The 14,376-nt window shown below is 44.2% G+C and overlaps 1 protein-coding gene across 1 annotated transcript in view; it reads right to left on the bottom strand.

Moving 5' to 3' along the window:
• Positions 1 to 14,376, bottom strand: part of cntnap2a (contactin associated protein 2a) — a 195,564-nt gene that overhangs the window by 134,112 nt on the left and 47,076 nt on the right. The window contains exons 11-13 of the mRNA XM_045210319.1: positions 6,879 to 7,028; positions 4,318 to 4,480; positions 648 to 754 (exon numbers count right to left, since the gene is read on the bottom strand). Coding sequence (XP_045066254.1) covers positions 648 to 754; positions 4,318 to 4,480; positions 6,879 to 7,028 — 420 coding nt within the window. The remainder of the gene's footprint in view (positions 1 to 647; positions 755 to 4,317; positions 4,481 to 6,878; positions 7,029 to 14,376) is intronic.

Raw genomic sequence — 14,376 nt, forward strand, 5'->3', positions numbered from 1 at the left:
CTGACTGGTTGCATCACTGCCTGGTATGGCAACTGCTCGGCCTCCAACCGCAAGGCACTACAGAGGGTAGTGCGTAAGGCCCAGTACATCACTGGGGCCAAGCTTGCTGCCATCCAGGACCTCTATACCAGGGGGTGTCAGAGGAAGGCCCTAAAAATTGTCAAAGACTCCATCCACCCTTGTCATAGACTGTTCTCTCTGCTACCGCACGGCAAGCGGTACCGGAGTGCCAATTCTAGGTCCAAAAGGCTTCTTAACAGCTTCTACCCCCAAGCCATAAGACTCCCGAACAGCTAATGATATGGCTACCCGGACTATTTGCATTTGATACACATGCACACACCCACCCACACACAATTTGAGTGATAGCCTGGTGATGGCGTTTGTGTTTATCCAGAGATGAGAATAGGATTTATGTTTCAGTAGAGAGAGGGAGTTTCAGTTAGATTCTGATTGATACTTTTTTGATTAAGATCTGACCTTCTCTGCCTATGCTTTCTTACATCACTTTCTCACTATTTTCTTTGTACAAGAGGTTTCTATTATATTAATCCCGTGAATTTGAAAATAAAATAAAGTAATTTCTATAGCTGACACACACACACAAGGACGTGTACAATCACGCACACACACACACACACACTCACAGGTGTGACAGGTGGCTCCAGTGTATCCGGTTCCGTCGCAGGTGCAGCTAAAACTGTCCCACGTCTGTTTACACCTGCCTCCATGCTCACAATGGTTAGGCATACACCTAGAGAGAAAGGTGGAAAGTGGGGAGGGAGGATGGGCGAGAGAGAGATGGAGAGAGGTTAGACAAATAAATATTAACTCGGCTTCTCAAGGCATTTTTTAATTTTTTGGTATCCACCATAGATTAGTTCCTTAGCCATTATATGTTTCCCTCCAAAACATTGATATTAATTTATTTCCAACAGAAACACGTTTTGATGTGTGAGCTGAATTAAATGTCCCCAGGCTTCAGTCAAAAGTGTTACCGCCCCAGGGTTAGCTTTCACAAACATCCTCCAGACATAGACTGGCCTACTGTATCAGAATGTAAATTCCTGCTTTTAAATCCAGGGAGGACAAAACTGAAGCTTGCCACTTGAAAAGAAAGCAAAGTGATCAAACCCCCTCCAACGTTGTTCACTCAGATGAAAAAAGGCTTTATAACACTTAGAGGAAGTCGGGTAGAAAAGACAGTGAAGTATTGCAGCTATTGGAGCCTCAGACACATTCTCCATACCTTGGGGAATCCAAGCGGAAAAATAGCATTCCCGCTATGGATAGAGACAAGACTATCAGTGCTCTCAACTCACAATCGCATTATGAAACTGGTGTTAAATCAAGGCTGGATAATTCCCTATTCAGAGCATGTGTGTGTGTTTGTGTATGTGTGAGAGAGAGATAGATAGGAATGTGTGGGTGACAGGGAAAGAGGAAGAGATTGAAGGAGAGTGAGAGAGAACAGAAGGGGTGGCAGACAGACAGAGTCAGAGACAGAGAGAGAGAAAGCTTAGCCTTGGAATCTGTTCTAAAGCAGACAAATACTGCAGCTGTAAGAATGGAGTGCTTTTACCTGAAAGCAAGAATGAAACATCTAAATAAAGACAATCCCTGTTCTGAATCGTCCCAAAGCCGAGCTCTTCTTTGTACAGCCAGGAAAGCATCGGTTTGTGTCCGTACAATGAACAACACTGATCTCTGTGTGTACTGTATGTTGTGCTGAACATGTTTAGGTAAACAATGAGAAATAAAGGATGATTTTCCACCTCTTTTTGTGTCTCAGTGCAATTACGACAATGATGCTTGTGTAACCAGTGATCTCCACAATCCAACGTATCGTAAATGTTAACAGTTAAAAAATTTGAAGGAATGAAACCAACCTCTCCAAAGTCATATATTATAGATACTATTGATGTGTTCATTCTATCAATTCAATCAATTTATGCAATTAACAAAAACTCAAAGTCAAAGTTTAATGTAACACCGTTTCAGCATCACAGAGATGCATTGATTCGAGAGAGATTTAATATTTATATGATTGAGAAAATGTGGACCAACTGCAATCAGAAATACAGTTACAGTACCAGTCAAAGGTGTAGACACACCTACTCATTCAAGGGTTTTTCTTTATGTTTACTATTTTCTACATTGTAGAATAATAGTGAAGACATCAAAACTATGGAATAACACATATGGAATCATGTAGTATCCAAAGAAGTGTTAAACAAATCAAAATATATTTTAGGTTTTAGATTCTTCAAAGTAGCCACCTGTCACGACTTCCTCCGAAGCTGCCTCCTCTCCTTGTTCGGGCAGGCTTCGGCGTTCGTCGTCACCGGCCTTCTAGCCACTGTCTATCTTGTCTATTACACACACCTGGTTCATATCCCCTCATTAGTCCGTGTATAAGTGTTCCCTCTGCCCCCTTGTCCTTGTGGGTGATTGTTTAATGTGAGGAGAGAGTAGCTCGGTTGAGCTCCGTGTATTTTGTATTGCCGGGGCGCACTGGACTGTTTGACGCTATCCTGCGTAACTCTGTATTCCGGAATAAACTCTGTATTCTGTGATTTACCCTCCTGCGCCTGACTCCTTCAAATCACCCATCACACCACCCTTTGCCTTGATGACAGCTTTGCACACTCTTGGCATTCTCTCAACCTGCTTCTTGACGTAGTCACTTGGAATGCATTTCAATTAACAGGTGTGCCTTGTTAAAAGTTAATTTGTGGAATTTATTTCCTTCTTAATGCATTTGAGCCAATACGTTGTGTTGTGACAAGGTAGGGGTGGTATACAGAAGATAGCCTTATTTGGTAAAACACCAAGTCCTTATTATGCCAAGACCAGCTCAAATAAGCGAAGAGAAATGACAGTCTATCATTACTTTAAGACATGAAGGTCAGTAAACCCAGAAAATGTCAAGAACTTTGAAGGTTTCTTCAAGTGCAGTCGCAAAAACCATCAAGCGCTATGATGAAACTGGCTCTCATGAGGACTGCCACAGGAAAGGAACACCCAGAGTTACCTCTGCTGCAGAGGATAAGTTCATTAGAGTTAACTGCACCTCAGAAATTGCAGCCAAAATAAATGCTTCAGAGAGTTCAGGTAACAGACACATCTCAACATCAACTGTTCAGAGGAGACTACATGAATCAGGCCTTCATGGTCAAATTGCTGCAAAGAAACCACTACTAAAGGACACCAATAAGAAGAAGAGACTTGCTTGGGCCAAGAAACACGATCAATGGACATTAGACCGATGAAAATCTGTACTTTGGTCTGATGAGTCCAAATTGGAGATTTTTGGTTCCAACCGCTGTGTCTTTGTGAGATGCAGAGTAGCGAAACGGATGATCTCTACATGTGTGGTTCCCATAGTGAAGCATGGAGGAGGAGGAGGTGTGATGGTGCGGGGGTGCTTTGCTGGTGACACTATCAGTGATTTATTTAGAATTCAAGGCACACTTAACCAGCATGGCTACCACAGCATTCTGCAGCAATACGCCATCCCATCTGGTTTGGGCTTAGTGGGACTATCATTTGTTTTTCAACAGGACAATGACCCAAAACACACCTCCAGGCTGTGTAAGGGCTATTTGACCAAGGAGAGTGATGGAGTGCTGCATCAGATCACCTGGCCTCCACAATCACCCAACCTCAACCCAATTGAGATGGTTTGGGATGAGTCGGACGGCAGAGTGAAGGAAAAGCAGCCAACAAGTGCTCAGTATATGTGGGAACTCCTTCAAGACTGTTCGAGAAGCATTCCAGGTGAAGCTGGTTGAAAGAATGCCAATAGTGTGCAAAGCTGTCATCAAGGCAAAGGGTGTGTAATAGACAAGACAAAACAATTGGAATGACGAGATGTGATGCGGCAGTGGCTAGAAGGCCGGTGACGACGAAAGCCGAAGCCTGCCCGAACAAGGAGAGGAGGCAGCTTCGGAGGAAGTCGTGACAGGTGGCTACTTCGAAGAATCTAAAATCTAAAATATATTTTGATTTGTTTAACACTTTTTTGGTTACTGCATGATTCCATACGTGTTATTTCATAGTTTTGATGTCTTCACTATTATTCTACAATATAGAAAATAGTAAAAATAAAGAAAAACCATTGAATGAGTAGGTGTGTCCTAACTTTTGACTGGTACTGTATATCGTCAATGTATTCATCTGGAGAAATACTAATAAATATATCTCTCTAGTGACCATCAGATCTCTGACCTCATCACCAATCAAACGTCAAACGTTTGAAAAGTAAACGTACACACACACTAAAGATAGCATCTTATGTGTGTGTAGGTATCTTACCTGTCTATAATGGCACACATGTCTAAGCTGACGTTCTCAAATGCTCCCACAATGCCTTTCTCCACGGCATGCATATCTGCCGGCTGATCGTCCAATAGAATTGCCTGCATGCAGCCCTGGAACGACTTCTGGGTGGGAGGGGCTAAGGTAGGCAGGAAGTACCCTGAGAGAGAGAGAGAGAGAGAGAGAGAGAGAGAGAGAGAGAGAGAGAGAGAGAAGAGAGGTGGGGGGAGAAAGAGAGGAGAGGGAGAAAGGGAGAGCTATAAAACACAGAGGCACAATGACATCTCCATCATTAAAGTGTAACAGTCTGTCAGACATGGCAGGATGTCAATCAACCTCAAGGCCATCGCACTACAGACTTATTATTGAGGCCAACCTGTCTAGGAGTGTGTGTGTGTGTGTGTGTGTGTGTGTATGTGTGTGAGAGTGTGTGTGTTTGTGTGAGAGAGAGAGTGTGTGTGAGAGTGTGTGTGTGTGTGTGAGAGAGTGTGTGTGTGTGTGTGTGAGTGTGTGTGAGAGTGAGTGTGAGTGTGAGTGTGCATGTGTGTATTCAGCACACATTTTGTGTTTGGGATTTCTTCCAAAAGTTTCTCAAGTCACCACCACCATCTGTCTCAACTGTCTGCACACCTGCCTACTGCCTACCAGAGAGAGAGAGAGAGAGAGAGAGAGAGAGAGAGAGAGAGAGAGAGAGAGAGAGAGAGAGAGAGAGAGAGAGAGAGAGAGAGAGAGAGAGAGAGAAGAGAGACAGAGACAGAGACAGAGACAGAGACAGAGACAGAGACAGAGACAGAGACAGAGACAGAGACAGAGACAGAGACAGAGACAGACAGACAGACAGACAGACAGACAGACAGACAGACAGACAGACAGAAAGAGAGAGAGAGAGAGAGAGAGAGAGAGAGAGAGACAGAGAGAGAAAGAGTGACAAAGAGAGAGAAAGAGTGACAGAGAAAAAGAAAGAGAGAAAGAGAGAGAGAGAATACATAAAGAGAAAGCTAGAAAGGAAGATAGAGAGAGAGTGGCAGTCTCACTGGTACTGGTACGGATACTGGTTCTAGTTCTACGTTCCCCGTGGTCTCCATCAGCCTGCTATCAGAATCCTCGATTACCTGCAGCAGTATCAGAGCAGACATCCACCCTCCAGGACTAGAGCAGAGTCCCACCCTAACATCCACCCCCCTGGACTAGAGCAGAGTCCCACCCTAACATCCACCCCCCTGGACTAGAGCAGAGTCCCATCCTAACATCCACCCCCCAGGACTAGAGCAGAGTCCCATCCTAACATCCACCCCCCAGGACTAGAGCAGAGTCCCATCCTAACATCCACCCCCCAGGACTAGAGCAGAGTCCCATCCTAACATCCACCCCCCTGGACTAGAGCAGAGTCCCATCCTAACATCCACCCCCAGGACTAGAGCAGAGTCCCATCCTAACATCCACCCCCCCAGGACTAGAGCAGAGTCCCATCCTAACATCCACCCCCAGGACTAGAGCAGAGTCCCATCCTAACATCCACCCCCCAGGACCAGAGCAGAGTCCCATCCTAACATCCACCCTCCAGGACTAGAGCAGAGTCCCATCCTAACATCCACCCCCCAGGACTAGAGCAGAGTCCCATCCTAACATCCACCCCCCAGGACCAGAGCAGAGTCCCATCCTAACATCCACCCCCCAGGACTAGAGCAGAGGTCCCATCCTATCATCCACCCCCCAGGACTAGAGCAGAGTCCCATCCTAACATCCACCCCCCAGGACCAGAGCAGAGTCCCATCCTAACATCCACCCCCAGGACTAGAGCAGAGTCCCATCCTAACATCCACCCCCCAGGACTAGAGCAGAGTCCCATCCTATCATCCACCCCCCAGGACCAGAGCAGAGTCCCATCCTAACATCCAACCCCCAGGACCAGAGCAGAGTCCCATCCTAACATCCACCCCCCAGGACTAGAGCAGAGTCCCATCCTAACATCCACCCCCAGGACTAGAGCAGAGTCCCATCCTATCATCCACCCCCCAGGACTAGAGCAGAGTCCCATCCTAACATCCACCCCCCAGGACTAGAGCAGAGTCCCATCCTAACATCCACCCCCCAGGACCAGAGCAGAGTCCCATCCTAACATCCACCCCCCCAGGACTAGAGCAGAGTCCCATCCTAACATCCACCCCCCAGGACTAGAGCAGAGTCCCATCCTAACATCCACCCCCAGGACTAGAGCACAGTCCCATCCTAACATCCACCCCCCAGGACTAGAGCAGAGTCCCATCCTAACATCCACCCCCCAGGACTAGAGCAGAGTCCCATCCTAACATCTACCCCCCAGGACTAGAGCAGAGTCCTGCAGAAACTTATTTTCCTCCAATAATCCCAGCACAGATGTCCTGAACTTTTCTGCCTGAGTTCAATATGTCATGTATAGCATCATAGACATCTCACGGTCTGGTTCAAGCACATGATGACGTGTTGGTTCAATTATTTTCTAAGGACAGTAAAAGAATGCAGAACATGTCCTCTGATGGTGTGTTCTTCTGTACTTGCACACACACCCCCTCCCTCACCTCCCAGATGATATGTTCCTCCGGTCCTGATGGTGATAGGTGTGGTGGTTCGGACCGCTGACGCCTCGTCACCATCGATCGTCAACATGACCGAGTTCTCCTTAGCAACCAGACGTACCGCATGCCACTGGCCGTCGTTAAGGACTGAACCTGAGGGCGAGAGGAGAGGATGACACACACACAAACATCTCTGGTCAGAGTGGTTAATTAGTAGAGGTCCCATGTTAAGTCTCAGAACCCCAGTGCATGCTGGGGTCCCGTCAACTATGTGAAAGGGCTTTCAGCTCCAACAGAGCTCAAAGAGGCTGCTGCTAGACACACACACACACAGAGGAGGGCAGGAAAGAAAGGGGGGTGATGAGGGACAGAGAGGGGTGATGGAGGAAAAGATAGGAGGAGACACAAAGGAACCAACGCTGCAGTTCCCCATCTATCCATCTATAGTATTCAATAGTATTCACTTCAGGCTCACAGCTCCATATAGAATACTGAAGATGAGGCCTTGAATTGAATGGAAAAAAGATTGGAGTGTGTGTGTGTGTGTGTGTGTGTGTGTGAGTATGCAAGGGAGAGAAGGAGAAGGGAGATATATAAGACATATCAAATTGGGCTGTTGGGAGTTGGCAGTTTTTATGCCTGTTCTCCCTTTTGACTCTGAAGCTGCTCCTGAGCAATATGCAGACACAGACACACACAAACACACACACACACACACACACACACACACACACACACACACACACACACACACACACACAGTGCAATATGTTGCATCCCCAAACCAATCTACAGTAATGTGCCATAAAACAGATCCTAGGAGAATAAGCTAAGATAAGAGAGAAACGTTTTAGAAGAGATTTCACTGACTCACATACACACATACACACACACACACACACATGCAGGATCAATGTGTAATGGAACACTCAGAGAGAGAGAGTGAGAGAGAGATAGAGAGAAACATTGAGAAATACAGTATATCTAATAAAAAACACAGAGATCCAGACAACAAAAATGTACGCCTTCATTATGAGGAAACACTGAAGCAATACAAGAACAAAAAAGGAACAATCAGCTGGATGTAATTAAGGAATCCATAGAATTAAACCACTTCTGGGAGAATTGGAACAGTTTTAAGCAAACCACATCATGACAAATTGGCTATCCTCTATTTACAGCGATATTACAAAGAGCCCAGAACAAAAAGATATACAAGACAAATTACAAATCCTTGCATCAGCAGTCAAAGACTACCAGAACCCTATGGATACCCCAATTACAGAACAATCACTATTGGAAAAACGATGCACTCTACAACCCAAAAAGGCCTGTGGTGCTGATGGTATTTTAAATGAAATGATCAACTACACAGATCACAAATTCAAACAGGCTATACTCAAGTCCTTCAACATTATCCTTACTGCAGGTATTACCCCAGATATTTGGAACCAAGGATTGATCATACCAATCTATAAAAATGGAGACAAATTTTAGCCAAATAATTACAGAGGAATTTGCGTTAACAGCAACTTGGGGAAAATTCTGTGCAGTATCATAAATAGCAGACTACTTCATGTCCTTGATGAACATAACATTCTGAGGAGAAGCCAGATTGGATTTTTACCAAATGACCACATTTATACCCTCCACACTCTAACTGACAAACAATATATATATATATATATATATATATACATTTTAGTCATTTAGCAGACGCTCTTATCCAGAGCAACTTACAGTTAGTGAGTGCATACATTTTCCATACTGGCCCCCTGTTGGAATCGAACCCACAACCCTGGTGTTGCAAGCGCCATGCTCTACCAACTGAGCTACAGGAGGCTATTTATCTACCAACTGAGCTACAGGAGGCTATATATATATATAGCCTCCTGTAGCTCAGTTGGTATATATAGGCCTAAAGGCAGAGACAATAAGAAGACAGTGGCTTAATACAATTCAACTACACCTTTGTTTCATCTCAAAACTAGAGTGCAACCTCTGTCCAGTGAAGTCCACAAAGCATACTGCATGTAACAAACAGTTACATGACCTACAGCAGGGTCAAGCAAGTTAATGTTTCTGACATTCTCGGACCACTAAACAAATATTGATTTAGTACCACGGAGAGTTACACTAAGTCGCAAAGAAAACAGGAGCTGCCTCCACTATTCCAGCACCATTTCAACTTCAACATTGCAACATCATCAAATCACCTATGCTTAGTCTAATACAGTGACAACTAAAAGATACCAAAAACAATTTAGTCCCATCAACGTCAGCTAAATATTATGTGGCTGTCCATGGTTCTGATTTCTGTATGTGTGTGCGCGTGCGTGTTGAAAAAACATGTTGACTCACCCTACTTGTAGAGAAACGCCAATGCCATCCTCCTCTCTTTCATGTTGACGAAACGGTCTATCACTCTGTCATACAGTACACGCTTTTATTTTTTGTTGTCCTAGGCTACCAGGCTCGCTAGCCTAACTTCCTTTCATGGGCAACGTTATTTAGTTAACATTAGCCTTCAACATCTAGCTACATATTGAACTTCCATCCGCTCAGGCTAGGGGCACAATGTATGAATTAATGGTTGGATCAGAATAGCCGTTATAATCATTGGCCAGTACGGAGAATTAAGTAAAACCCCAAGTCCAAATCCCCATCTCCATCCATGGGCCAATTTTTGCTAGCTAGCTCGTCATGACTTGCCCTCATGGGTTGAGGATCACAGATGCAGGCTAGGCAAAGGTTTGAACTCCCCCTCTCCTGGGGGCCAGTTTTATGACCGGTCGTAAATTCCTTGCAGGACCTTTCTTTTCCGTGCCATGCAGTATTGGGAGAGGGAATGTCGCTGTGGAACAAAGGAAGTCTTCCCGCCAAGACTCCAACATCCAAAAGTGGATAATGAAACAATATTCCTACTTCAAAGAATGTGGGAAATGGTCGGTGGGGACTTAAAGAACAATCATGTCAAATTAGTTTTTATGTTGTGATGTCATTAAAGACGGCGGAACAACATAACTATATCTCTGGGGGTGTACACGTCCCAGTTATGAGGTTTGCGTCTAATTGTTGTATAAAACGAATGATTAAGTATAATAATACTTTTGTGAGGATAACAATGTGATTTTAACATTCTAGATGAGATGATTGTTTTCCATATTGATTTGTTCACAGTCAGTGGCCACGCCCAGATCAGCACAAACATGATGGAACGCCCCTTTTACCCCGAGGGCATAAAAGCCTTGAAAAACAAATTAACAACAGACCAAGCAGATTACGGTATAAGCCGGATGTTGCAAATGGTTGAATTTCTACCAGACCAGGAAGTGTGAAGCTGAAGCTACACGGCTTAAAATGGTTAGACCAAGAAGACCAGGAAGCCCCATGGCTTAAAATGGTTGACACTCTACAGACCAGCAGACGTGAAGCGTGAGCTAAACGTTACAAAATGGTAAAACTATACAGACCAGCCGACATGCAGCGCGAGCTGAATATGGCAAAATGGTGAAACTCTGAAACTCTCATCCTCTACACGAGGTGAAGAAGAAGACAACGCACTAGACCTTAGCATTACCAGTCTGCAGCTGGCATGTATAGTCGTCTAGAGAACTTTCTCTAAAGACACGAGTTGGGAAGGACAATCCCTCTCAGACAACTGTTGGTACATCTGAAGTATCTATTCTAACAGATCAACTCTACGAACTACAGGGTACGCTGAAATATCCATTCTAACCACAACTACAACCAGAAACTCTACCAAGGACATTGGGATCTCTGGTGGGCAAACCAGAGTCCTACATCATCAGTTCAACTATCAAGGACAGCTACACGTAAATACATGTTGCATTTCTAATCCGAATGAGCGGGTGCTAAACATTTGTATTTCCGTGAGCGTAGTTTCCAAAGTGTCAACGATAGTTTGAATCTCTGTCTCTCCCTTCCAAGCATTCATGCTATTGTTAGTCCAGTCCACTAGGGACCTGTTTTCATTGTATTACATTAGTAATCGATAACCTATGTGTGTGTGTGTTTGGATTGTGTTATTATTTAGTTAGTTAGTAAATAAATAATTAAGCCAATTTGTGTATTGCTGATTCATCAATAAGGTTAGGGTTCTTGCAGGTTCAAGGATTATGCGACGTTCATAATGAGACTCATAAGAGGTAATTATTTAATAAGTGACTGTTATCGATATATAACATAAATATATCTAAGAGTTTAATTCGGGAGATGGTAACTCGTTAAACAACTTCTTCGGTGGTGCCAAATTCCTAATGAGTTAATTGTTACATAATTAATTTCATTGAGTGACTAATTAAACATAGTTGATTTGATAAATAACCGTCATGCATTAAAGTAAGTCACATCACGACATATTGGCGCCCCCGTGCGAGGAATCTAAGACAGAATAAGGCCTTACTGTTGAATTCAGTCTATATGAATTGTGCAGCACATTACATTATACACCCAGGTTACGTTATACACCAGTAGAGTCGTAGGCAGGATTTGTTGTTGAGGTGTGTGTGTTTCCATTTGAACAAGATACTAGAGGTTGCCTCCGGTGTTGTTTCTCTGGTGACGTCAGTGTGTAGGGTGAGTTATTACATTTCTAGGGCTAGGATACCATCCAGCCGATTATAGAAATTTCAGATATAGTCCCGTTGGGCCAAACTAGTACTATTTCTGCCTCTCACGTCTCAGGAGCGAGTTGACTCGGTCAGTATTCATTTCTAGAGCGAGGACATAGGGCCAGCAATGATAGAAATTTGGATAGATATATTTGTTGACCGGGCCGGAATTATTACAGTGAGGGAAAAAAGTTTTTGATCCTCTGCTGATTTTGTACGTTTGCCCACTGACAAAAACATGATCAGTCTATAATTTCAATGGTAGGTTTAGTTGAACAGTGAGAGACAGAATAACAACAAAAAAATCCAGATAAATTAATGTCAAAAATGTTATAAATTGATTTGCATTTTAATGAGGGAAATAAGTATTTGACCCCTCTGCAAAACATGACTTAGTACATGGTGGCAAAACCCTTGTTGGCAATCACAGAGGTCAGACGTTTCTTGTAGTTGGCCACCAGGTTTGCACACATCTCAGGAGGGATTTTGTTCCATTCCTCTTTGCAGATCTTCTGCAAGTCATTAAGGTTTCGAGGCTGACGTTTGGCAACTCCAACCTTCAGCTCCCTCCACAGATTTTCTATGGGATTAAGGTCTGGAGACTGGCTAGGCCACTCCAGGACCTAAAGGTGCTTCGTCTTGAGCCACTCCTTTGTTGCCTTGGCCGTTTGTTTTGGGTCATTGTCATGCTGGAATACCCATCCACGACCCATTTTCAATGCCCTAGCTGAGGGAAGGAGGTTCTCACCCAAGATTTGACGGTACATGGCCCGTCCATCGTTCCTTTGATGTGGTGAAGTTGTCCTGTCCCCTTAGCAGAAAAACACCCCCAAAGCATAATGTTTCCACCTCCATGTTTGACGGTGGGGATGGTGTTCTTGGGGTCATAGGCAGCATTCCTCCTCCTCCAAACACGGCGAGTTGAGTTGATGCCAAAGAGCTCGATTTTGGTCTCATCTGACCACAACACTTTCACCCAGTTCTCCTCTGAATCATTCAGATGTTCATTGGCAAACTTCAGACGGGCCTGTATATGTGCTTGCTTGAGCAGGGGGACCTTGCGGGCGCTGCAGGATTTTAGTCCTTCACGGCATAGTGTGTTACCAATTGTTTTCTTGGTGACTATGGTCCCAGCTGCCTTGAGATCATTGACAAGATCCTCCCGTGTAGTTCTGGGCTGATTCCTCACCGTTCTCATGATCATTGCAACTCCACGAGGTGAGATCTTGCATGGAGCCCCAGGCCGAGGGAGATTGACAGTTATTTTGTGTTTCTTCCATTTGCAAATAATCGCACCAACTGTTGTCACCTTCTCACCAAGCTGCTTGGCGATGGTCTTGTAGCCCATTCCAGCCTTGTGTAGGGTCTACAATCCTGTCCCTGACATCCTTGGAGAGCTCTTTGGTCTTGGCCATGGTGGAGAGTTTGGAATCTGATTGATTGATTGCTTCTGTGGACAGGTGTCTTTTATACAGGTAACAAGCTGAGATTAGGAGCACTCCCTTTAAGAGTGTGCTCCTAATCTCAGCTCGTTACCTGTATAAAAGACACCTGGGAGCCAGAAATCTTTCTGGATTTTGTTGTTGTTATTCTGTCTCTCACTGTTAAAATAAACCAACCATTAAAATTATAGACTGATCATTTCGTTGTCAGTGGGCAAACGTACAAAATCAGCAGGGGATCAAATACTTTTTTCCCTCACTGTATCTATCTGCCTATCGCGCTTCGGTAGCGTGGTAGGCCACAGGCGTATTTCTTTTTATGTTACCGCGCGTTCCGGTAATATAGTGCTAGCAAAGAGAATGCCGAATGGGTTTGAATGTGAGACGTCACTAGTAAACCCCTTCCAGTAGTGTAAATGTTGTGTGCTTAAAACAAGTATAAGAAAGGTTAGCTGTGCACTAGATGCTAAGCTAACGAATAGAGAGAGCAGCCATTTTGTTTTTCCTGTGTCACATTGAAATCCCCGTCTTGGGCGACGGAAGTCCCGCCCCTCTGTACTCCCGTTCGAGTTCAGCTTCCTGCGATCAGTGACCCCTAGTTGTAAAGAATCGCAAGTCATCTTTTTTTGGGGGGAAAAATACATATTCTATGTGAGGGCAAAACATGTTCTTATAGTGTGTAACTACTGGTTACACATGATAATCCAGCCAATCTCAACTGATTGGATATCATTGTCTCATTCAATTTAATAAGTTAAATTGCCGAACATACCTTTTCAGGTTGATCATTTGGATAAGATCCAAACTGATTTGTTCATAAATAGATTAAATTGTTTTTGAAGCTTCCAACGACTCAAAACCCAAACTTGCAATGTGCAAGCTATCAGAGGGGGTGGTCCCCGCTCCACCGCTATTTAGTGAACCCTCACCCATAAAAGGATTGATCGCTGACCTCAGCAGCGATACCAACCCTAACTATGCCATTAGGGGAAAAACAGCAGAAATGGCAACAAACGCTCTCCAAAATCAACCATCGGGTGCAGGCCTTGTAAAGGTTCTCTCCAGTTTAGCCCTGATGTCTTGCCATCCGAGATTGGCATCGGTCCAATACAGCAGTGCACAGCTGAAGCACGAGCAAGAAACGGTAGACATGAAGGGACAGGTGGAGAGAACTGGGAAATTAATGACAAAAGCAGAAAAGGGAAAAATACTGCTAGCTGTGGAACTGCGTTTGAAAACTGAACAATGTATGATGACGAACGAGCACAAACTCTTCAACAAAATCGTCTTCTACAGGAACAAAATCGTCTTCTACAGGAACAACTCGATTTAGCTAAAACTAAATACTATGAAGTCCACGCCAAACTAGATAAATCTGGCGAGTTATCTACAAACAGGAGCAAACAATTTGATAACATACATGCA

Source organism: Coregonus clupeaformis, chromosome 34 (genome assembly GCF_020615455.1).
Source record: "Coregonus clupeaformis isolate EN_2021a chromosome 34, ASM2061545v1, whole genome shotgun sequence".
Lineage (NCBI taxonomy): Eukaryota > Metazoa > Chordata > Actinopteri > Salmoniformes > Salmonidae > Coregonus > Coregonus clupeaformis.